The following is a 24055-nucleotide window of genomic DNA, read 5'->3' as shown; positions in this document are numbered from 1 at the left end:
GTCCAGGACTTACTATACCAAAAAACCACTTTAAATCTTCTACACAGAGATAACTGGTTAATATTTGTGTGAAAGAAAATTATTTTCCAGGCCCTATGTTTCCCTAAGTAGCAGAACCTTGGAATAACATTTATTCCCCACTGTTAGTGTTTGAAGTTTCAGATAGGGTCTTCTCTGATACCCATGTATAAGTCTTGGCTGTTTTTGTTGGAAGCTGCCTAAATCTAGAAAATTAGTTAAATCAGTCACTTTTATTTTACTGGAGAGATAGAGCTTATTAACCAGGGCTAATATGATTGTTAAGCTTTTAATCACATGAGAGATTTGACTCATTTCTTAGCTCTGCTATTAGGAAATTTACAAGACTCTGAACTTTCATTTTACCTTATATATCTTATAGTTTATGCTTATTAAAATTTCTCAGTCACATGATTGATACATAAGCATGCAGCATGAATTGAATATGATTATATCAAGCATATATATATTTCTGTATTTTCACATTAATGAAAATTTACATATTTATACCCAGGCACTAACTCAGCGACTTGGTAAAATTATCAATGGACATATTGATCTTGATAACAGAGGAGTAATTTTTACTGAAGCTTTTGTAGCTCGACATAAAGCACGCATTCGTGGACTGTTCAGCGCTATTACCCGGTAAGTATGTTTTAAGTATATAGATTTGTATATAATTTGGGGGTTTGGTTTTGATTTTTTTCTAGCAGTGGATTCTTTTTTTTTTTGAAACAAAATCTCTGAGGATCCCAGTTTACGAAACCAATAGAAGGGGAGTTTCTATGAAATGAAAGTAAGGCTACTAGAGTCTCATACAAATGCAGCCTTCATTTTTCCTTTTAAATTAATAGGTTTTTTCCATAAACTCTAATTTGCATAGTTGTTTTTATAAATTCCTATTATAACTATAATGAACTAGTTTCAATTCTCCATTTTTATTTTTATTTTTTCTTTCATACAGGCCTACCGCAGTGAATTCTCTGATTTCAAAATATGGATTTCAGGAGCAGCTTCTTTACTGTGAGTTTTGTTTAAACTGTGTATCACTTGGGCTCAGGGTGCAGCTTCCTGGTAGAGTGCTTGTCTAGTGTGTTCAGGGCCCCAGGTTCAATCCCCAGCACACATACACAAAAAATATTATGTCATGTTATTAGCTGCTTGTGTTAAGTCAGCTTTCAGACACTAAAATGAAATATCTTAAGTAATTAACTTAGAAAAGGTTTGGGCTCGGGCTATAGCTCAGTGGTACAGCATTTTAGACATTTGCCTAGAATGTGCAATGACCTAGGTTCAATTCCCAGCACCCAGCACCACAAAAGAAGAACAGAAAGGAGGGGTGCTTATTTTGACTCATGGTTTTTGAGTCTCGAGACCAAGATTGGGGGCACTCATTGCTGTGGGCATCTGGTTGGAATGCCAGGTAATGGTAGTGGGGAGCCTGTGGCAGAGCAGAACCACTGACCTCAGGAGCCAGGGGACAAGGACAAAGAGGAGGTGGCTAGGGTCCCACAGTCCTCTTTAAGGGCGCCTCTCCCACCCCGTAACCTCCCACTAGACCCCACAGCCTGGAAACCAAGCCCTTAGCACAGAGACCTTCAGGAGACATTCACTGCTGAGCAGACTGTTAATTCAAAACTTAATAATTTTAATGTTTTTTCCTTTTTTAATCTTAAGACAATGTTATTAAAGTATTTCACTGTTTGAAAAAGTTTCTATATGTTTTCATGGATTTATCTGTCTGGTATGCTTATCAAACATTAGTATTGGCACCTTCAGAGGAGTAGAATAAAAAAAATGTATGTACAAAATGAAAATCTATGTGTATATATATTTTACATTGAAAGAGACATTAAAATTTATAGGACTATGAATAATTTTTACTTTATTTCTTAGGATTTTTTTATTAAATTTTTAACATGAAAGTAAATTGTATTTTCTTTTTTTCTTTTTTTGGCACCGGGGATTGAACTCGGGTCCTTGCGCTTGCGAGGCAGGCAGCAGAACCACTGAGCTAAATCCCCGGCCTGTAAATTGTATTTTCTACAAAAGTTTTACAGAGTTTGTAGCCATCAAAATATGTATTGTTAAATTCTTAGCATGCAAACAACATATTATCTCCAAAATATCTTGGTTCACTATCTGTTGTTTGTATGTTTATGAAGCTTTTATAGGATAGTAAGGGTTATTTTTAATGCTATACTAGAGCAATTTTTTATAGCAGGATATCTGAAATTTAAGAATTGAACCTTTCTTTTTGCCAGATATCTTTTGATTGTGCTTGCTGATTCACTTAGAAGTAGCTGTTTTACATCTGCTTTGTCTTTTTGAGAGAATTTTGATAGTTAAAGCAAGAAAATGTTCAGTTACATTTTGAGTTTTAAATAAAAAGTGTAAATTTACATGAATGGTTGTCCTATCCAGTTTTCAAACTTGCCTCAGTCTTATGATGGATGGTGATGTTGGTATTGCATTTAGTTAATATTTAGCTTAGCAACTACTTACTATATACTAACTACTGTTCCAAGTACTTTACTTGAATACAGCAACCCTGTGACATAAGAATTGTTATTGTCCCCACTTTAGAGATAGGAAAATGGAAACATAAAGAAATGACTTCCTCAGTGTTACAAAGCTAGTTAGGTTGTGGAGATGAGATTTAGACTTATGCAGTGTGGCTCCAACATCATCAGTTCTTTTAACAATGGCATTTTACTTCTCTTCTTTTTTAATTGGTACATTTTATATGTACATAATAATAACATTCAGCATAGGGAATTTGTACCTGTACATGATCTATCTTGCTTCTTTTTTTCTCCTTATCTTCCCCTCCCCTCAACCCCTCTTCTCCTTATTTACAGAACTTTGTTTCCATTTTTTTCCTTTTTTTTCTTGTCCCTTCCTTCCTTTCCCCCTGCCCTCTCCCTTGATTCCCTTCTCATTTGAAAATTTTCTTCCTATTTCCCAATGTCTATTACACATTTTGGTCCTTATTTACACTTTTGGTTTCTCACACCAGACAAACAGTGTAGTATTTAAATGTGTGCCTGATTCATTTCACTTAAGAGAATGGTCTCAAGATACATCCATTTAGCTATAAATGTCTCAAGCTTATCCTTCTTTATAGCAGAGTAGTACTTCATTGTATTAAAAAAGAACACATCATTTTTATCCATTCATCGGTTGGTGGGCATGTAGGCTGTTTCAAATATTCAGCTATTACAAACTGTGCCGCTTTAAACCTGGGTGTGCATATATCACTGTGGTATGATGCCTTGAATTCTTTTGGGATAATACCAAGAAGGAAAGTAGTTGGGCCAAATGGGACTTCTAGTTTTAGTTTTTTGAGGAATCTCCATACTTATTTTCACAGTGGTTGCACCAGTCTACACTCTCACCAACAGTGAAGAAAGGTTGCTTTTTCCCCACAGCCCTGCCAGCATTTGATATTGGTTGAAAACTAGATCTATATCTTTTACCATGCACTAAACTAAAATTGAAATGCATCAAAAATCTAAATATTAAAACAGAAACACTAAATCTTCCTGTAGAGAGAATAGGTAAAACTCTTAAACACATTGGTGTAGGCAAAGACTTTATGAACAAAACCCTCATCACACGGGAAATCTCAAAATCAACAAGTGGGATCTCTTCTTATTAAAAAGCTTTTTCACAGCAAAAGAAACCAGGAACAGAGTGAAGAGATAACCCACAGTGTGGGAAAAATTTTTTCCAGCTGTTTGTCAGACAAAGGACTAATATCTAGAATATATAAAGAACTCAAAAAAATCAGACCCCCCCCCAAATTTAAAGACCCAGTCCAAAAATAAGCATCTGAAATGAACAGACCCTTCTCAGAAGAAGTAGAAACAGCAGATTAATATAAGGAAAAATGTTCAACATCACTGGTTATTGGAGCGATGCAAATTAAAACAATGCTGAGGCCAGGGATTTAGCTCAGTGATTTTGCCACCTGCTGTGCAAGTGCTAGGACCTAAGCTCAATCCTTGGTACAAAAAAAAAATAAAACAATGCTGAGGTTCTGTCTTACTCCAGAAAGAATGGCTGCTATCAAGAAATCAGCCAATAATAATAATACTTACCTTATAGATCCAGTTGAAATGTGTTCCTTTGGCTTAAACTGTGGAAATGTAATAGCATAAGAAATATTTACAGCTTTATTTCACACTCCTGATTCTAATATGGTCCAGGGGTCTTGATTTTTCTAAATATTAGAAAATTGAACTTGGTAGCGCTTAGTGATTGCACCTTATCTGTTCTCGAAGTATTTGGTCATTCACTCTAAAACAAAGTATGCAATAAATAAATAATGGCATTTTGGTTTTTGTTCAAGATTATCCAAACTAATAAATTCTGGAACGTTAATATTAACTATTTTGAGTTACAAGTTCAACATCTCTAGTTGCTAAAAATTTCCCTACATTTATAGCTTGAGTATTTTAATAAATGGCAGGAAAATTCTGTTTAAAATATAATAACTTCATTTATGCTATTTAAACTTTTAAGTTTTTAAAATGGTAAGATTACATAGAATGTGAAATAATAAAGTATTTCACTTTTTAAGATTTATACTTGTTCTGACTTATTTGTGTTTGTATGGGTTTATTTTAAGCTGTACTTGAGGAACTTGTTAATCGTGGACGTTTACGAGGCACTGTGGTTGGTGGAAGACAGGATAAAGCAGTGTTCATTCCTGACATCTACTCCAGGACACAGAGTACTTGGGTAGATTCTTTTTTCAGGCAGAATGGCTATCTCGGTAACTATGTTTTTTTCTCTGAAACTAAAATTTCTAATACTAAAACATTTTTGACATTGTATTTTCCTACCAGATTACAGTGGTTTCCTTTGAGTGTAAAAGTACTCACATTGAAAGTTTCTGTGGATCTTAGAACTGAGCTTAATTCCGTAGTTACTAAACAATTGCAATATAGAAAGGATAAAAGCTGATATTATTATTAACCTTCCAGTTATATTAAACTGATACCAAACTTTTAAGTGTTTTTTTAATTCATAAAAGTGATTATATTGCATGAAGATGCCCACTTTTTCAGTTAATCATTTCAGGAATATCTTACTGTCAACTTTAGTGTTCATTTTTGTCAGCTATGTAATACTTCAGAAACATTGAAATCATTCTGAATTCTGTTTTTAAAATTAATAGACTGAATTTAGTCATTCAAAGATCAAAAATATATATTAAACTCATTTAGTTTGATTAATTTATAGCACAGCAAACTATGTTCTCAGTAAAAAAATGAAACAAAAAAAACTTCTAATGAATGATGGCACATGGCTGCAAGCCCAGCTACTCAGGAGCCTGAGGCAAGAGGATAAAAGTTCAAGGCCAGGCTAGGCAACTTAGTGAGACCCTGTCTCCATTCTTAAAATTATAAAGAAAAATATGAAGAGCTGAAGGTGCAGCTGGGTGGTAGAGCACCTGCCAAACCTGCGTGAAGCCCTGGGTTCAATCCCCAGTGCTACAAGCAAAAGTAATGAATAATTACTGCCTGTACTACCCATAATGAATAATTTAAACATATGCTAGGTTCCTAGGATTTGTTTATATGATGTTTTTTACCTCCTACAATATATTTTTCAGTATCTTCAACCACAGAACTTGGATTTGAATTTCTTTATAACTAGTTTTCCTAAGGATTATTTCCAGTAAGGGTTGGAGAATGAGGAAAGTTGATATCTTCAATAACTGTTATTTGTCAGTTTAAGTCTGTTTTTATGCTAAACCTTTTTCTAGTTTAAATGAAAATGGAGAAGCTCTAAGTTGCCTGGTGATACATTTTGAAAAATAAATTTTATTCCTTTAACTGTAATAAGCAAAACAAACTAGTTTTGGTTTCTTCACCTAAACCATCATGTACCTTCTTTACCCATATTTTCAATTTCCATACTCTGTAGTCTTCATGTTTCTTCATGTTTTCCTTTGGCCCTTCAGTTGGAAAATGAATAATATCTAGTATTCAGGAAGTACTTGAACCAGTTTTTCTAAAAATATTTTTAATAAAAATTTGGGTTGGTAAAATTAACAGGAAATAAGCTACAATACATTTCTGTTTTATTCCTTAAAAACATTGGAATATATTACATATATAATCAAATAGTAAGTTTTGTTAGAACTTAATTTTTCCTGATATTTCTAAATGGCATAAGTCATTTACAGTTCTATCCAACTTTGTGATGTGTTTCTAGAATTTGATGCTTTGTCCCGCCTTGGAATCCCAGATGCTGTAAACTATATAAAAAAAAGGTATAAGACTGCACAACTCTTATTTTTGAAAGCAGCTTGTGTTGGTCAAGGACTTGTGGATCAAGTGGAAGCATCAGTAGAGGAAGCCATCAGCTCTGGAAGTTGGGTTGATATTTCAGTATGTTTTCGCCTCTTAATTTTTCTGTAAACCAATAATAAGTGATATTTTGTTAATATATGGCTGTTTAAAAAATTTGAATACTTAAAAGTAGACTTTAGAGTTGAATTCTAGCAATTTCTGTTCAAAATAATTGTATTTTATGCTTAAAGTCCTTCTAGCTTTTGAAGTAGAGCAAGCTTCCTTTTAAAGTACATAGTCAACATCCAGAATTCTATAATTTTCAAAACAAACAGCTTAACATTCTTATAAATCCTGACATGAAAATTTATGAGACATTTTACATCTTATCGAAGCCTTTACTTCTTGTACTGGCATCAGGCATTGTGTAGCATTTGTTTATCCCTTATCCATTAATCTCTTAATGTATTAAGGTAAGCTGCTTTAGCACTGATAGTGTTTTACTTCATTGTTCAATGTTGGCCTGCCCTTCATTATGCCAAAAGATAAGTATAGGTAAGATAAACAAGTGGCTAATCCATTATTTTCTAGTTAGGGCTCAGAGCCTCTATAATTTAGCAGAAATTTTCCTGTTTTAGATGCTAACATTTCAGAGATTTTTTTGTTTTGTTTTAGTTCATGCAACAAAACTTATTTGGTGCTTTTTCTTTGCAAGGCATCAACTTTTTGCTCTTGGGAGAGGATACTTTCATTGGGGAGAGTTATTAAAATGACATCAGATAGTAGAAAGAGCTAAAAGGAAATATATTTTGGAAGTAAACTGCTAAATTTGGATTTGTGTGAGAGGAACCAAATGTGACTTGTAGGTATTAGTATTTTGGACAGTTTTGAGATGCCTGTTGACATACAAGTAGGTAAATTAGGTAGGAAATAGGATATATGATTCTAGAGCACTGGGTAGTGATGAAACCAGAAGTAGAATTTGAGAGATTATCAGTATAAATATGGTTCTGAATGCCACTGGACTTAAATCACCTAACAACAGCATATGTATGTACATTAAAATATATTCACATACGTGTGTGTGTGTCTTCAGTGTATATAACAGTTGGTTTATCCGAATCACACTGTATTTTCACTTCATTTTCATTTGTTATTCTAGCCCCTGCTACCCAGTTCTTTATCAGTGGAAGATGCTGCCATGTTGCTTCAACAGGTGATGAGAGCATTCAACAAACAGGCTTCAGGTGTAGTCTTTAGCAACACGGTTGTGGTCAGTGAAAAATTTATAAATAACTGTGTAGAACTGTTCAGTGAACAGATGCACCAAAAAGCGGAAAAGGTATGTCAGATATCCATTCATCATCAATCTTAACAACATAGTCACATTAGAATCATCTGTTGTCTGTTGATGGGCTGAGTAGTCTACGCAGTAATGAACACTTTATGTCATACATCATTTTCCTTTAAGGGATCCTTCCTATTTTCTCTCTCAGATTTTTTTTTTCTTCATTCTCATCAGAATATATGTTAGAACTCAGAGAAATAATTTTAGAAATTAAAATCACATAAGTGAAATTACTTAATTTTTAGCTAGGTTATCTGGGGGTATTGGTTCAATTACTGCAGAAAAATAATATGTATGGATATATATAAATATTCACTTTATATTGTATATGGTATAATATGTATAACAAATACATTATTTACATATTTAATAAGCCTGAATAAATTTATTAACAGTTTATTGTATTAGGGAGCTTGTACCTAAGAGCAGGCTTTATAAAGAGATGGTGCAAATTGAATACTCATTAATATAGAACTGGTGTTAACGCTACTTCAAAATACTTAGATAGCAGTTGCTCTGCAAACTAATCAATTTGCTAGTAACACAATTTTTTTCCATCTGTAAATTATCTTGTTTGTATACCTCAGCTCGGTAAAATTATGAAGCTCTGCTAGACTTAGCAGATACTAAATCTCTCAACTTGGAAATAGTTCATTGTTCTTAACATAAACGTTTAAAAAGCAAGGATCATCAAGAATGAATCTAAAGGAAAAATAGGTTTATATGGATTAGTGTACAGCTCATATATGATCATTAGTGTGGGATATGGCAATTTCATTATCTTTCTTCCAATCTCAGTTATCCAGGTGACACTGGACTTGGGAGTCTCAAAAAGAAGAGGGTTAACCCATTTATGCAGGAGATTGCCATTTTTTGAAATTCGTGTTACCTAGAATAATTCAAGGAACAAGAATTTGAAGAGAAAGATTTCTTTTATGTTGCATTGTTATGGGCATTCCGAAAATGGGGCACTATGCATAAATGGGTTAAGCAGTGGTAATACTAGACAGTAACAGCAGAAGAGGTGCTGTGTTCTGTGTGCTTATGCTGTGTGACCTTTGTTCATCACGTACACTCATTAGCTAATCGATACAAAAAGCCAAGAACACCAAATAAAGTTATTTTTACCAAGGAGAAATAGCCTCAGAGTAGCAGTTGTGAGACAAGAGTTTCTAGTTCCTCACAGCAGTGAGATGAAATAATAATTAGAATGTAAATGAATACATGAGCAACTCTAATGTATTTTGAAATGCTATGTATTTTTGCCTGTCAAAAAAAAAAGCATGTTTTATTTCAGGAAATAAAAAATAATCCTGTGCATTTAATCACTGAAGATGATCTGAAAGAAGTCTCCATTTTAGAAAATGTTAACACAAATAAAAAGGATAAAAAAGATGAGCGCAGGAGGAAAGCAACAGGTAAATTATTATTAGTAAGAAAGATTCAAAGGTGAGGTTTTTTTATTTGTTGACAATAAACTTTATATTTACTAGGCCCTCTGAAAGACCTTTTATTTGATCGATTCTCCTTTACTTTTAACTGCTAATATCAACTAGATCTTTTACTAATGAATTAAATTTAATCATACAAGTTGAAATATTATTGATTATATATTCTATTTTCTTTTGTGAAACAATTTAATTTCATAGATGTGTTGTCCCTTGTTTCCCTCCTTCCCCTCTTCCCCTCTGTGTTCCAGTTCAGACAGTACTATTTTTTTTTTTTTTTCATTTTGGATTCTGAAACTTGCCACATTTATGCTCAGCTCCAGGCCTTTGCACTGGCTGTTCTCTTTACCACTGAAATAGCCCTCATGAACATCAAGTAACTAACTGGTTCCTTCTTTTTATCTGGAGCTCAACATTAAAGGTCCCTTCCTCAGGGAACTTCCTAACTCCTCAGAAGAATAGCCACAGTTGCTCCCTATCATAATATCTTGCCAGTTTCTTTCATCTGTTTTCACTATGTTGTATTTTGTTTGGGAACCTTGTCCATATTATTTAGTGTTCTGTGCCTAGAACCTAGACAACCACTTGGCGTATTTTACATAGTCTCTAAATATTTATTAAATGAGTAAATTTTCCAATGAGATGTTATTTTTTTAATTAAAACTCAAATGAAATTATTCTATGTGAACCAGTATAATAGTAACTTGCATTTTTTTTTAAAATATGTGTATTTTCTACATTTAATGATATATTGGGATTTTTAAAATTGATATTTATCCTTTCTCATTAATAAATTTAGCCACATTAAACATACATCCTAAAAAACTCAATTTTTGTTATGAAAATTCATTCCTATTTCTTTGAGATTGTTTCTTTTTTCTTCAAAAATATTTTTTCTAGGACCAGGGATTTAGCTCAGTGGTTCTGGCGCCTGCCTGGCAAGCGCAGGGTCCCGAGTTCGGTCCCCGGTACCAAAAAAAAATATTTTTTCTACAAAATCTTTTATGGTATTTTGTAGTTTCTCCCTAGACTTCCATGAGAACTCTGGTAAATCACTGCAGTAAATCATAGTAATAGTCACACCCCCACATGTTTTATTATATTTGAATCCATAGTTATTAATGGGTCTAATTAATTGGTGACTTTTAGTCATTTTTTTTTGCTTTAAAAACAATTTTAATTAAAAATGTTCTCCCAAAGAGGAAGTTTTAGGAGGAAATGGTAGATCTCCACTTGCTTAGCACATACTTTCCTTTTTTTTTTTAATTAATTTTATTGGTACACTTTAGGTATACAGTATAATGACATTCATCATTGGAAATTTGCACCTTTACATAATCTCTCTTGGTTCTTATTTTTTCTTCATACCCCCACCCTCCCTTCAACCCCTCCATCCCTCCCCATTTACAAAGACTTTGTTTCCATTTTTTCATTTCCTCATATTAATTCCATTCCCTTCTTTCCTTTTCCCTACTCCTCCCACTTCCCCTTCCCCTTTGCCCCTTTTCTTCCTATTTTACATTTATCTATCATAACTTTTAGTCCTTATTTACACTTTCAGTTTCTCACACTAGAGAAACTATTCAGTATTTACACATGTGTGTCCTATTTATTTCACTTAAAGAATATCACCTCAATGTGCATCCATTTAGCTATAAATGTCTCTAATTTCTCATTCTTTATGGCTGAGTAGTACTCCATTTTATAAAAAAACCACATTTTCTTTATCCAGTCTCCAGTTGCTGGGCATTTGGGCTGTTTCCAAGTTTTAGCTATTACAAATTGTGCTGCTATGACCAAGCGTGCACATATATCGCTGTGGTATGATTCTTTGAATTCTTTGGGGAAGATCCCCAGCAGGGGAATAGTGGAGTCAAGTGGGACTTGCAGTCCTAGTTCTTTGAGGTATCTCCATACTGATTTCCACAATGATTGCACCAGTCTACACTCCCACCAACAGTGGAGCGGTGTTCCTCTTCCCCCACAACCCTGCCAGCATTTGTTATTGGTTGATTTCTTGATAGCAAACATTCTTAGTGGGGTGAGGTGTAATCTCAGCATTGTTTTCATCTGCATCTCTCGAATGACCAGTGATGTTGAACATTTTTTCATGTTTATTTGCTATTTCTACATCTTTGTGTGAGAAATGTCTGTTCATTTCAGATGCCCATTTTTGGATTGGATCTTTAAATTTGGGAAGTCTGATTTTTTAGGTTCTTTATAGATTCTAGATAGTAGTCCTTTGTCTGAGGGACAGGTGGTAAAATTTTTTCCCACATTGTGGGTTGTCTCTTCACTCTGTTGGTGATTTCTCTTGCTGTGCAGAAGCTTTTTAATAAGAAGAGATCCCACTTGTTGATTGTTTGTGCTAGTTCATGGGCAATCATTTTTATTTTTTTTGGATCAACTAGTGCTTTGTTCTCATTGATAGTGCTGTTATTTTGCAGCAGTTTTATTGCAGTACAAGGCATCGTGTGGAGCATGATGGTCTTTTGCAAGGAAGTTAGCAAATTTTAAAAGTACATTCATTTCAGACAGGTGCTTTTGAAAACAGTATTTTTCCATCATAAAAGCAAGAGGAAAGTAAATTAATAGAAATTTTATTTCTAGGTTATGATAAAATCTAAGGTAATTCAACTTAGAATTTAGGAAACATCTTTAGTTTATAGAAATCACTTTAATTTATTGAAACAATCTTCTTTGAAGAAAAACAATTTCAATATTTTTCATTGCTTACAATACACTTTATTCTATTTTATAGAATGGGTATTTTAAATTTAAATATCTAATGACGGGGAAATGAATGATATCTTGTGTTAGCCTTCTGTCAGTGTGACAGAATACATGAGATAAACACCATGATAGGAGCTCATAAGCTCACACAATCACTTGGCTCCACTGTTCCTGGGCCAGCAGTGAGGCGAATTATGACAGAGAGTACAGTAGAGCAGAGCTGCGCACCTCATGCATTTCAGATCTAAACTGTAACACATTTTAAAATTTTTATTTACAGTGTTTGAGTTTGTTTCATAATTTATATTTTTATATCTAACTAGATGACAATGATTTTTTTATATAAACAATTTAATATTCATAGTCAACATTTATTGAGCACCTGTTGTGTTTCAATCATTGCTGTAACCTCAAGCACACAAACACTGAGATACTCTCCTTTCTCTGAAGAAATTCATGATCTGCTTGAGTGCTTGGTGAGGCTTATTCATGATGTCTCTGCAAAGCATGGGTAATCTGTCGATCAAGAATGCAAAACCAAGTAGACTTAAATTTGCAGAGGAATCTAGTAGAAAGTATTAATGAGGCTGTGATAACAGATAAGCAGATGGAGTAAAAGAGGAAGTAGAAGAAAAGAGAAAGGATCAATGTAGCTAACCACAAATAAGACGTAACTGCAGAAAAGAGATGACATTGGAGAAAAAAGAGACAGTATTTGAAGCAGGCAGGCTATCTAAAAATATTACTTAAATTCAAGCAATTTCCTATTTTTATTGATTGAATTTACTATTTGTATTTAAATAAATAGTACACTTAAAAAGAATCTCAGATTTTTTTGTTTTGCCTTGTGTTTTTCTGCTGTAAATTTAAATACAACAATATAGTATCATCATTTTCTAAAAAATGGTATTTAATTACATAATACTAACTATGTCATTTTCCACCAGAGGGCAGTGGAAGTGTGAGGGGAGGAGGCGGGGGCAATGCCAGAGAACACAAAATTAAAAAAATCAAGAAGAAAGGAAGAAAAGACGATGATAGTGATGATGAGTCCCAGTCATCTCACGGTGTGTAGCTATATTTTACTTTTTCCTTTATGCATAATTTCTTTAACATATTAAGAGGCATATAATTAGGTAACTATCTTTATACAGGAAATACTTGCTTTGCCCACTTCCAGTGGCCGTAAATTTCATTTACCACAGTTTGGTTAAGTAATAACCAGTCTACCAGCAACATGATTCAAGCAGTTACCAAGTGCCCCTGGTACATTAACTGAATAATTGCATAAGGTACTGTGCAGATTTCTTCAGGCCACAGACCACTATAAAATAATGGATGCATGTTGGGATCTTTGATAGTTGGGTCACTTATTTTGAGGTTGGTCAGTAATTAAGCACTACACATCTGTCAGTTTTTATGCTCAAACAACAAAGAAGATGGTTGTATTGTGTCTGTCTCCTAGTGATAAACCCATGTGATTTTATAAAAATTCATAATTAAAAGAGGAAATTAGCCAACAGAGATGAAAGTGCAACAAAGATGTGAAAAGTGATAACACTGGAAGTAAAATTCGGAATCAAGCATAATAGAGTAATAAAAGGAATGGCTCCACAAAGAGGAACTTAGTAAAGGCACACATATTAACATAAATGGGAAAAGTGGTTGTGACAAAATGGATGAAAATTTCTTAGATAACATGACATAGGCAAAATGTTCACATTAGAACTCTTAGAAATACTTGAAGCCATTAGAAGTGCAAAGGATAAAATGTTGGAAACTGATCCAGAGAGTATTAAGCATCCTAATTTTTATAACACATAAGTTCCTTATGTCTAAGGGGGAGAATTCATTAAGTACATATTTCTTTTCTAAACTTGTTAGTGTTTGACAAGGTTTAGTCTGCAAGAGATGTGATGTTTTGTTATTCTAAATAAAATGTTTTTTCATTTTTCTGTTTTAAAAAGCTAATAAAACTGTGATACTGCCCTCATCTTCATTCCTGCAAAAGGAAAATTTTTTAAAATCTTCAAATAATAATTTGAGGTTTTTCCTTTAATTCATTACATATGAGCTATAGCCAGGATGTGCAGACATCAAAGGAGGTGGCCGTAGCTGTTAATGTGCTACTTGTAGTAGCACAGTTGCTTAAAATTTTAAAAATATTTTTAAATAGTGTTAATTAAAGGGGAAGTATCTTTGTAGAAACTATTTGCTCTATCTACCCTTATTTTAAATAGCATTGAGACTGTCTTACATGTTTTTTAACTTTCCACTGATAAATTTCCTTTTTCCCCAGAGGCAGCGTGGTAAAGAAGCATTTAAAAAATACTTCTGTAATATCTGTAATTCTAAATAGATGAGGCATGTGATACTTCTTTTGTGCATAGATTATTGAGAGGAGCTATAAAAGTAGTAAAACCATTCTACCTTAAAAAATGTAATTCAATGCCTTTGGAAAAGGGTTGTATTATAATCTTGGAAATGGAGGATGAAATTAGATTTTCAGCTTAAAATACAGGATCCATTTCAGTATGAAAGATTCCTGAAATGAGATATAATTTTAAAACTTCTAAAAAGGCAGCTAGGGAGCAAATGGGAGATTATAGACCACTTACTTTGACCATCAAGGTGGACTGCGGATGTCACAAAAGAAGGATAGTATTTATCCGTCTATTACCTGTGATTTCAACTGCTAACATCTTCATATTGAAAATTGATTTTTTGAGACATATTATTTTTATTGCTAAGGTTTTACTGCAGCATAGATAACCTAATTTAGCTGGAAATAATCACTTTCAGACCTTTACAATTTCTAACAGAAATATTGTTAGCTTTCTTTGTCTGCAGCCTATGCTTTTTCAGGTAAATGGATAGGCATGGCATTTCCACAATTAATAATTATTTCCACTATTTTAGCTGCACACCAATTTTCCATAGTATAGAATCATTTTTATGGAGCAAAAATAAATTTTGAGTGTAAAATTATGGAGGTTTTTTTTTTTCATCTCTGCCTTTCCAGAAAGGTAATACTTAAATAATTCTGTTGGAGTTGTGGTTGTGATGATTATAAAAACTTTCTGAAGATACTACATAAATCACAAGGATGATTTAATTTCTAATACCCATTTATGTAAAGGATATTCTGTTCAGTATCCATTTTTTAACAAAGAGAAATTCTTTTTTCCTGAAATTGTTTTGATTTCCACCTTTTGCATCATCTAAGTTAGATGAAGGAAAAAAATCATCTTTTTTACTTGCTGATTGCCTTTTAGGAAATAATTTTTAAGTGAAGCTTTAAAATAATCACTTAAACTGCATATCCCAATTTTTAAATTATTTTCTTACTGGTATTTGACAAAGAATTTTATTGACATAAAAGTTTGTTTCAGAGACTCTATAGTAGACAATGAATGGATTACCATCTTATTAACATTTGTTACTGGAACCTTACTTGCTTTCTGGTTGCTTACATGTTTTGGTGTTCATCTCACCCTCTCCCCACCATTACTTGTGCTTGTTATAGGAAAGAAGAAGCCAGAGATAACTTTCATGTTCCAGAATGAGATTGAAGATTTTTTAAGAAAACACGTACCAGATGCCCCTGAAGAATTTATTTCTGAACTTGCTGAATACTTAATAAAGCAAGTATAAAACATATTTTTTTCTGTTTTATGAGAGAAACTTACGTATAATTTTGGGCAAGATCTTAGAAAAAAAACATAAATTTTAAGTGTTTTCTTTTCAAAGTTTGAAATTCAGTCTCACAACTAAATTCCAGATTTCATTTGCCCACAGAAGCAGCTCAATTTAACAAGCATTTAGTATTTTGGTAAAGACAGTATAGGGAAAAAAAAAAAATGCTGAGAACCTTTGGAAGCATCCTTTTAACTGATCTTACAATCTTAATTCTTAGTGGAAGAGAAAATCACCAGTACTAATCTCAGGTTGATCTTGTCCATAGCATGAAAAATAACATCCACAAGGAAGAAAAGTTCATTTTCTATTTTTATTTGACAGAAAGTGGGAAGAAAGTGAGGAACAAATTGGCCTCAAAAAGAATAAGTTTAGACACTCCTACTTTATGAATGAGCCAAGGCTAACTTTATATGTAAGAATAAATGAAATTATATATAACTTGACCATTATTAATCAAACCTGGTCTTCCTTCAAGTTAGTCCCAGTATTTAAGTTTTCATAAATAAAATCCAGGAATCCACGGCATCTAACTTTTTATTTTAGAAATACAGCTTTAGTAATGAGAATTATTTAAATTTAAATAACTTTTTGTGCAAAAGTCCATTACAGAAACATATTTTTCATGTGTAAAGAAGATGAAATAGTTACTAGTCATTTACCATTACTTTTTTAAATGCTGTATTTTAAAAGTTCAGTATAAAAAGATGTATTCAGCCCATTATCTTATAATACTTTGGAAACTGAGAATTTGCTTAAGTTGTAATTCTTGAGAAGGGGAATAGATTTATAGTCTGCTGTTCTCCACATCAACTTTAAAAAGCTATTTTTGGTTTGTCAAGTGTTGGTTATTGTTGTTCTTATCATCTTTAACTTTGAGTACTCTAAAATTCAGAAAAATAGTCCATTTAAATTATAATTCCTGGAACTGGGAAAGAAATTCTTAGTGAACTTTTCTCCAAATTAGTTTTATTTGTTTGAAAAAGAGATCTTTTTCTTAAGCCTTATTTCAATACATGTAAAATTTCTTATTTGCATAAATGCAGTACATTTTAATAAACTAATTATATTTATCTTGTGTACAGACCTCTTAACAAAACCTATCTCGAGGTGGTACGTTCAGTATTCATGTCTTCAACTTCTGCTGCTGGAACTGGTAGAAAACGCACAATCAAGGACTTACAGGAAGAGGTTTCAAACCTTTACAATAATATTAGGTTATTTGAAAAGGGGATGAAGTTTTTTGCAGGTATACTTAATGCTGTTTTTCACTGATCTCATAATTCTGCCAAGGAGGTTAGTTTTAATAAAGTGTCTTTCTTTTTCAGATGATACACAGGCTGCTCTTACCAAGCACTTGCTGAAGACAGTGTGTACTGATATCACTAACCTCATTTTCAACTTCTTAGCTTCAGATTTAATGATGGCAGTAGACTCTCCTGCAACCATTACAAATGAAGTATGTTAGTAATTTATTTGCCACTCTTGATGTATTTTGAGTCTGTGCACATTTTATTTTTCCTCATTTGAAATAGCTTAAAAGAAAAAGAAAATTTAAGAAAAAGTATTTTAGAAAATCATCCAAAAGATTTTTAGGATGGATGGATGGATGGTAGACATTTCTGGCAGAATTGGTAATATAACCATTCTACTAAAAGCAGTAGTGCTTAACTGCTTTGGAATAAGCACATTTGTTTAAAATTCATTCACATCTTCCCCTTTCCTGTTCATGTAATAGTTCCTTAATATCCTGACCCAGTGTTCATATCTTTGTAGTCATTTTCATTTAAAACTACCATCTCGGGCCGGGGATTTAGCTCAGTGGTTTCGCTGCCTGCTGTGTAAGCGCAAGGACCAAAGCTCAATCCCCGGTACAAAAAAAAAAAAAAAAATCTCATTTAAATACTTACATAATTCTAATTCTTTTTTTAATTCTAATCTGAGACTAGAATTTTTTTTTAAAAGTTTGTCTTTTCCTTTCAATGTAAGATAAAACTGTGGCTCCTATTTGTCTAGAGAAGGAAAGTTGTAGTTCAGTGATGGTGATTTAAAGCTTTCAGTGATAACAAACAGCCCTGCGGCATGCATGCCATAGGTCACCACCACTATTGTAGTCTGTCCTTAATATAAAAATGACAATCACTCTTCCTTCTCTTCTTTTCCTCCTCTCTTCTTCCATTTCTCATTCTTCTTGATCCACTTAAGGTTAGAGATGTAGAGACAATGAGGAGGTGAACTTGTCTTCATTTGACAGACTGTGTATAACTGACTTTAAACTAGGTCAAAGTAAATCAGCCTAATCTTTATGACCTCTGCTAATGTTCTTGTTGCCAACTCGGAAGCATGCGTTTTCTTGAGGTATTATTTAGTTTCACATGACTCCTTTTTTTATAGTAAGCAACAGCTTCCAAACCTTCAAGCTGAAGTACAGTTTCTTCTCCCCCTACCCCGCCAATGTGCTGGCCACCTTCCCTTCTTTAGCATTTGCAACAAATCCCCAGTTGTCCCTGTGGACAATTCTATGTTTTCTGCCCCTCCATCAGTTTCTGGTTTAAGAAATAAAGGTCTTGTTCCTTGCCCCTAAAGGGCCACAGAAGGACTGGTGCAAAGTGAGACAAGAAGATACTAAGTTGCCCCCATCTTCCCAAACTGTGCCCTTCAGGCACTGTTGTTAAACCATTTTGTCAGGCCTCTTATAGAAATTTTCCACTAGAAGGGACTATCTGACTCTGGTCAAGAATACCACCAAACTACACAGAATATGTACATGTGGAGAAAGATGCTGAGAAGTCTTCCTCTGGTACAGCATAATAAGCATCTGTCCCTGGACAAGACCTCGGCCCCCGTCCCCATTCTGTAGGCACTTGATCTTTTAAGTGACTCCCTCTTCACCTGGCATTGGAGAAGAAAAAGCACTTTGTTCCCACCCCAAATATTCTGCTTCCCACAAGTCTTCTTATATTGCTGGAGCAAGGGGAAGAAATAGCATTTATCTAGCCTTTTTGGCTGAATAACTATTGGCTAGCTCTCTGTAGAATGTTTTTAGCATACCTCTATCCATGTTTTTGATCTAAAATTCAAGAACAGATGAATTCCACTCAGAATTCTATTACAGTAACAAATACACTTTGTTTGTTTGTTTTGCTTGATCTTATATATACCACATGTCCAAAGCACAATGCTAAAAGAAATTTTTTTTCCCCTACAGGTAAGAAAAAAAATTTTAAGTAAGTTGCCAGAAGAAACCAAAGTAATGCTCACAAAACTCCACAACTCTCTGAATGAAAAAGTAAGTAAAGTTTGATTCTAGTTAATTGCCACAGCTAGAACTTTGTTTTATAAAGTTCTTCAGGTACCATAAAAAATTTAAGCCAAACTAAAACTCATATTCTGCACTCAGATATCTCTTTGGTAAATACAGGAGACCAAGCTGAGAATGTTTTACCATTTGTTTCCCTAAATGACAGTTGCTAATTTAATGCCAAAGTCCCCGTTTTAAAATTTTTATTTAGAGTATAAAGTAACATTTCTTTAAGCACCTATATATAAAAGTAAATTATAGTATTAAATATCTTTTCAGAGCATAGAAGACTTTTTTTCTTGCCTAGACTCTGCAGCAGAAGCTTGTGATATTATGATGAAAAAGGGAGAGAAAAAGAAGGAAAGGTAATGTTGAATTAAGCTTTATTAATACTTTCATGTGAGACATTTCATATTTGAAAGTTGAATATGACTGACTACCTTTCTGTGATGAACTGTATCTGAATGGATATAGATACTCACACATTGATTCAGAGTCTTAATACAGTTAATTATTGTTCTCTGACCCTCATGATGACAAAGCAGACTTCCTTAATCCCGTAGCTGATTAAGTCTGGGACTTTTTATTTGCTTTGGAACCTTTCTTACAGAAAATCTTATTTAAGTATGGGCAGTTCTGCTTGATCAACAGCAACTTAAAACAAAAAGGTTATTTTGAATATCTCTGTCCTGTACATTTTTCTATAATTTTCTAACATATTATTTTATTCATGCTTATATATATATATATATATATATCTCCCATATTTAAAGGATCCCTTAAAGTATTATGGAATTAGAACACTAAACTAGAGAAGCTAAAAAAAATGAATGCAGAAGGTAAGAATGGAGGTTGGTGAGAATTTCTTACGTCACGCTTTTGTGTGGTTTTATTGTTTTTTAGGCAGATACTGTTCCAGCATCGACAAGCACTGGTTGAACAGCTAAAAGTCACAGAAGACCCTGCTCTTATTCTGCACCTTACAGCAGTCCTCTTGTTTCAGTTCTCAACCCACAGCATGCTCCATGCACCTGGAAGATGTGTCCCACAGATCATTGCTTTTCTTAATAATAAAATTCCAGAGGTATAACATTTTCATTAGATTTGAAGTTTTTCAAGCTTTTAAATTCTGAATGTTTTGAGTGAGTAGATGTGAGTCATTGTCAATATTCAGGGACAGAAAACCATACTAATATTATTTACCTGCTTCCAAGAATGTGAACAGTTAATTAGGGACTGATTTTTAAATTTTAGCATAGCTCAGGAACCTTTCAGTATCTTATAATATTCATAGTAAAAAATATGGTGAATTTGGAAATTATACTTTCAGAAAAGATCGAAGAATGTCAGATCTTCTTTTTCATCCTAACTTATTTAATAAGGACTGATTCAAATGTTTTGTCCTATACACATTCTTAGGAGAAACTCAATCCCTCAGCTAAAAAAATTTGCCTTCTTTGAGCCTCCTTATCATTTTGATTTTATCTTTAGTAATTGTTCCTAGCTAAGTCAATTTATAGTAAAATGATCTGCATTCATGTTTTATTTTCCCTGAAGTATAAATTCTGTAAAATCGGGGGACCTTGTTAGATTCAGCTTTCTACTTACGTGGCCAATCTTTTGTAAAGTTGAAGACCTTCAATGTGTATTGCCTCAAAAAACTCTACTTTATCTGTTCCACAGAAAATTTAATTGTGCTTATTACCTTTTCTTACTGCTTTTCACAGGACCAGCATACACTTCTGGTAAAGTATCAAAGTTTGGTTGTAAAACAGTTAGTAAACCAAAAGAAGACTGGGCAGGGAGAGGATTCCTTGAGTGAGGAATTAGACAAAGAACAACATGATGTCACCAATACCACTCGTAAAGAGCTCCAAGAACTTTCTTCTTCCATTAAGGACCTTGTTTTCAAATCCAGGAAATCATCCGTGACAGAAGAGTAATATCTTAATTTACTTTTGTTCTATAGTGAGCATTTTTCCCAAAGTTAAATGTGAGTGGTCAAAAATATTGTCACTCACAGCTCCTTTCTTCCCCCATCAGCCTCCTCCCCCACACATAGTTCAGATAAAATAGTAATGTTGTATTAAATGTAAATCTTTGTGTTTTTTTGTTTTCTTTTTGGTACCGGGGATCGAACTTTGGTCCTTGTGCTTGCGAAGCAGGTGGCAGAACCACTGAGCTAAATCCCCAGCCCAAATGTAAATCTTATAAAGATGTGAATTTTGTAAATTGAATTCTCATGGAACTCTTCATTTTCACATAAACTTTATGTGGAATTTTTCACATAAAAATTATTTTCACATAATTCTAAGTAATTGTATGTTTCTGGTTTATTTTCTTCAAGATGGTAAACAATAAATTTTTTGATACTTTTCATTTCTTAAGAAAGGACTTATGTGCTATTTGATTTTCAAGTACTATTACTATATTTGTACACATTTAGGCAGAAACTTAAAATGTCATGGCTTTTAAAAAAGAAAAATACCTTTGGTGTGTGAGAAATAAAATAACTCATTTTAAAATTAATGGAAAAATGTTTCAAAACCAAAATACAGAAATTTTCAAATATATATATATTTTTTTCTAAGCCTTGCTCTTATTAAGTACCTGTGTGATAAATAATTAATCTGCTTTTTCCTATGGTGAGAGGATTTAAATCATTAGAACTTTCTTTTCCAAAAATAGAAACCTTGTTTATTAAAAAAAAAAAAAAAAAGATATTCTTGCCTTCTAAAGATTACTAGTTAAAAGTAACTAAAATGGTTCTTTGGAGTAATCATTTCAACCAAAGGAATTTTAAAGAACAATTTTATTGTTTATCAAAAGAAATTTAGTTATTTTTAATATGATGATAAATTTCAATTATTAAAATGCTATTTTATATAATTCCTTGTATAACATTTAAAACTATATATTTATTTTAAAATGTTTAAATACAGTGATCAGAGTACCTCTACTCCATTTTAGACAGAAGTATTAATCTTGAGTGAAAGTAACTCATGTAATTGCTGACTAAGAATCACTATTAAAGTTGTTAGGGTTATAACATTAAGTTTAAAAATGTTTTCCCAGGGGTAATTTTCTATTATACTGTTTTATGAGCAAAAGAGAAAAATGACAAATCCTCTGTAACTATAGACCCCAATTTAGATTTGTTTATTCAGCTTCCATAATATTGAACACCCAACCAGTTACTCAGCCTTCGCTGAGAAATCTTATCATTTCTGTTTCAACATATACCAAAGTAATCTGTTTGTGCTAAACTAGATCGTAGAAAACAGAAGTGACAGTGAAGCCATTAAAATACTTCTGACTTAATTTGTGAAAATAAGAGACAATGAAGCAAATAAAAAGTTCTTAATCTCTTTGCATAAAACATTTTTCATTTGTCAAAACGGTTTTTATTTTTCCACACTAAAGAACAGGTTTTATTGTTTTTGAAAATAAAATTACATAGCTAATTTTGTATGTGAAGTTCAAATTTCATTAATAAAGTAAAAATAACAGTGTTTACTGTGATCGTAATGGACAGTGTTAAGAATATTATTTACAATAAAGTTACCCATTCTATTAAATGTTAATGGCACTTCCAAAATTTCATTATATTAATTAATGCTAAAGTTGATTTGTGGATTCATTCTGTGGAATGTATTTATATTTTCAATTTTCATTCTGAATGTCATTAAAGGATTTGATTTTTTCTTACACATAAATAATTCCATAGTTCTCAGTGTCTTTCATTACTTAGAAATTTCCCATTCATGAACCATTTCATCATAGTAAATCACTTCTCAGCCAGATTTCAGTAGATGCATAGCTATATTCTTCTATCTGCTACTTTCTGTTATTGCAGTTACAATAGAGATTGGAAAACATGCCCTCCTCTTCATGTTCAGGTGTGTTGCAGCCACAGAGCCACCTGTTTTTGAAGAAAACCCACTTCTGGCCATCTGAATGATAATGCCATATTAGAATCTTATATTAAAACAATTAAATAATAGTTGCTTAACTTAGAGAACCATTTTTAACTTTCTAGAGAAGTGCTTTAGTAAGATCAAAAAGGACCAAGGATAAGGTTAAGATGTCGCAGTGATGTAGAGGATACTACAGTCTGTAGATTGACAAGAAATGGTTCATTGCTTTTTCAGAAATGCCACTCAACCTATGCCCAAATGTGACTGCTTTCTACCAATGACATAACTTATGTTAGGTGAATATGGGAGGATGGAAAGTTTGCTTTCTTTTGCTATGACCAATGAAGCCTTTATCCCAGTTTATATGGGACATGAGATAAAAACAGACACATAAAATCAGGTGGACATTTAACACAAAATCTGGAATTTTTACTTTTTTTCTTAACAAAAAAAAGCCAACCCAGGGCTTCACACATGCTAGGCAAGCACTGTACTACTGAGCTGCATCTTCAGCCCTGAGAACACTAATAAAGTGGCTGTTAGAGTGACCTGCAGAATCACACAAGTTGGACCTTGAAGGCTGCATGAAGCAAATGAAGAACAAATAGAAGAGATCTGCTCTAGACTGATAATGTAACCCTGACCTTCATGCTTTCAGAAAAAAGTTTTTGTCTCACATCACAAAAAAAACTACATTAAAATTGTATTAAATTTCTGTACATTGCTAGTGTTGTGTTGTTTCTCCACATTTGCCCCTAATTGGATCTCTGTTTCTCTTAAGTATAATTGGCAATCTTGCTGTTTGTTTTGAAGAGGAGGGATGGGGTTATGTTGATGGTGTAATGAATGAAAGAGAGGATTTAGTGGATTTAAAGCCTTGGCTTAGGAATTTCCTGGATCTTGTATTATAGCTGAATATGAGAAATACAAGTGCAAATTTTGAAAATATTCCTTATTTTCAAGCAGGTGACTGTAATCACCAATTAAAGTTTAATGTATTTTGACAGAAGTGAACAGAAGATGGTATGGCAGAAGAAATAGAATTCAGACTGTCGGCGGAGAGGCTGAATGTGACCTAAGTCTGTAAAGAAAAAGGATTAGCTTCAAACAAATAGGAGAAGGGAAAGGGTGTCTTTCTGGACAGAGAAAAGGAGGTGCAGAAGTACTGTGACATTAATTTTCATGAAATAATGAGACATTTGGGAAGCCCTAAAGTATGAGAAATAAGTGATCTGGAGAAGTAACAAGATGAAATGGAGACACCAGGGGAATATCCTGAAATGCCTTAT

General features: G+C 33.1%; 1 protein-coding gene across 1 annotated transcript in view; it reads left to right on the top strand.

The window, feature by feature from the left end:
• Ufl1 (UFM1 specific ligase 1) overlaps positions 1-22313 on the top strand; it is a 28028-nt gene extending 5715 nt beyond the window's left edge. The window contains exons 6-19 of the mRNA XM_004862504.4: positions 533-663; positions 983-1041; positions 4652-4798; positions 6247-6422; positions 7486-7665; positions 8969-9089; positions 12800-12919; positions 15379-15496; positions 16634-16797; positions 16877-17007; positions 18757-18837; positions 19129-19214; positions 19753-19933; positions 20577-22313. Coding sequence (XP_004862561.1) covers positions 533-663; positions 983-1041; positions 4652-4798; positions 6247-6422; positions 7486-7665; positions 8969-9089; positions 12800-12919; positions 15379-15496; positions 16634-16797; positions 16877-17007; positions 18757-18837; positions 19129-19214; positions 19753-19933; positions 20577-20792 — 1911 coding nt within the window. The 3' untranslated portion in view covers positions 20793-22313. The remainder of the gene's footprint in view (positions 1-532; positions 664-982; positions 1042-4651; positions 4799-6246; positions 6423-7485; positions 7666-8968; positions 9090-12799; positions 12920-15378; positions 15497-16633; positions 16798-16876; positions 17008-18756; positions 18838-19128; positions 19215-19752; positions 19934-20576) is intronic.
• Positions 22314-24055: the final 1742 nt, after the last annotated feature.

Source organism: Heterocephalus glaber, unplaced genomic scaffold (genome assembly GCF_053883595.1).
Source record: "Heterocephalus glaber isolate CG9 unplaced genomic scaffold, H.glaber_assembly_v1.0 deba00001523, whole genome shotgun sequence".
NCBI lineage: Eukaryota > Metazoa > Chordata > Mammalia > Rodentia > Bathyergidae > Heterocephalus > Heterocephalus glaber.
The sequence above is the reverse complement of the archived record's forward strand: the minus strand, read 5'-3'. Positions and strand labels throughout refer to the sequence as shown.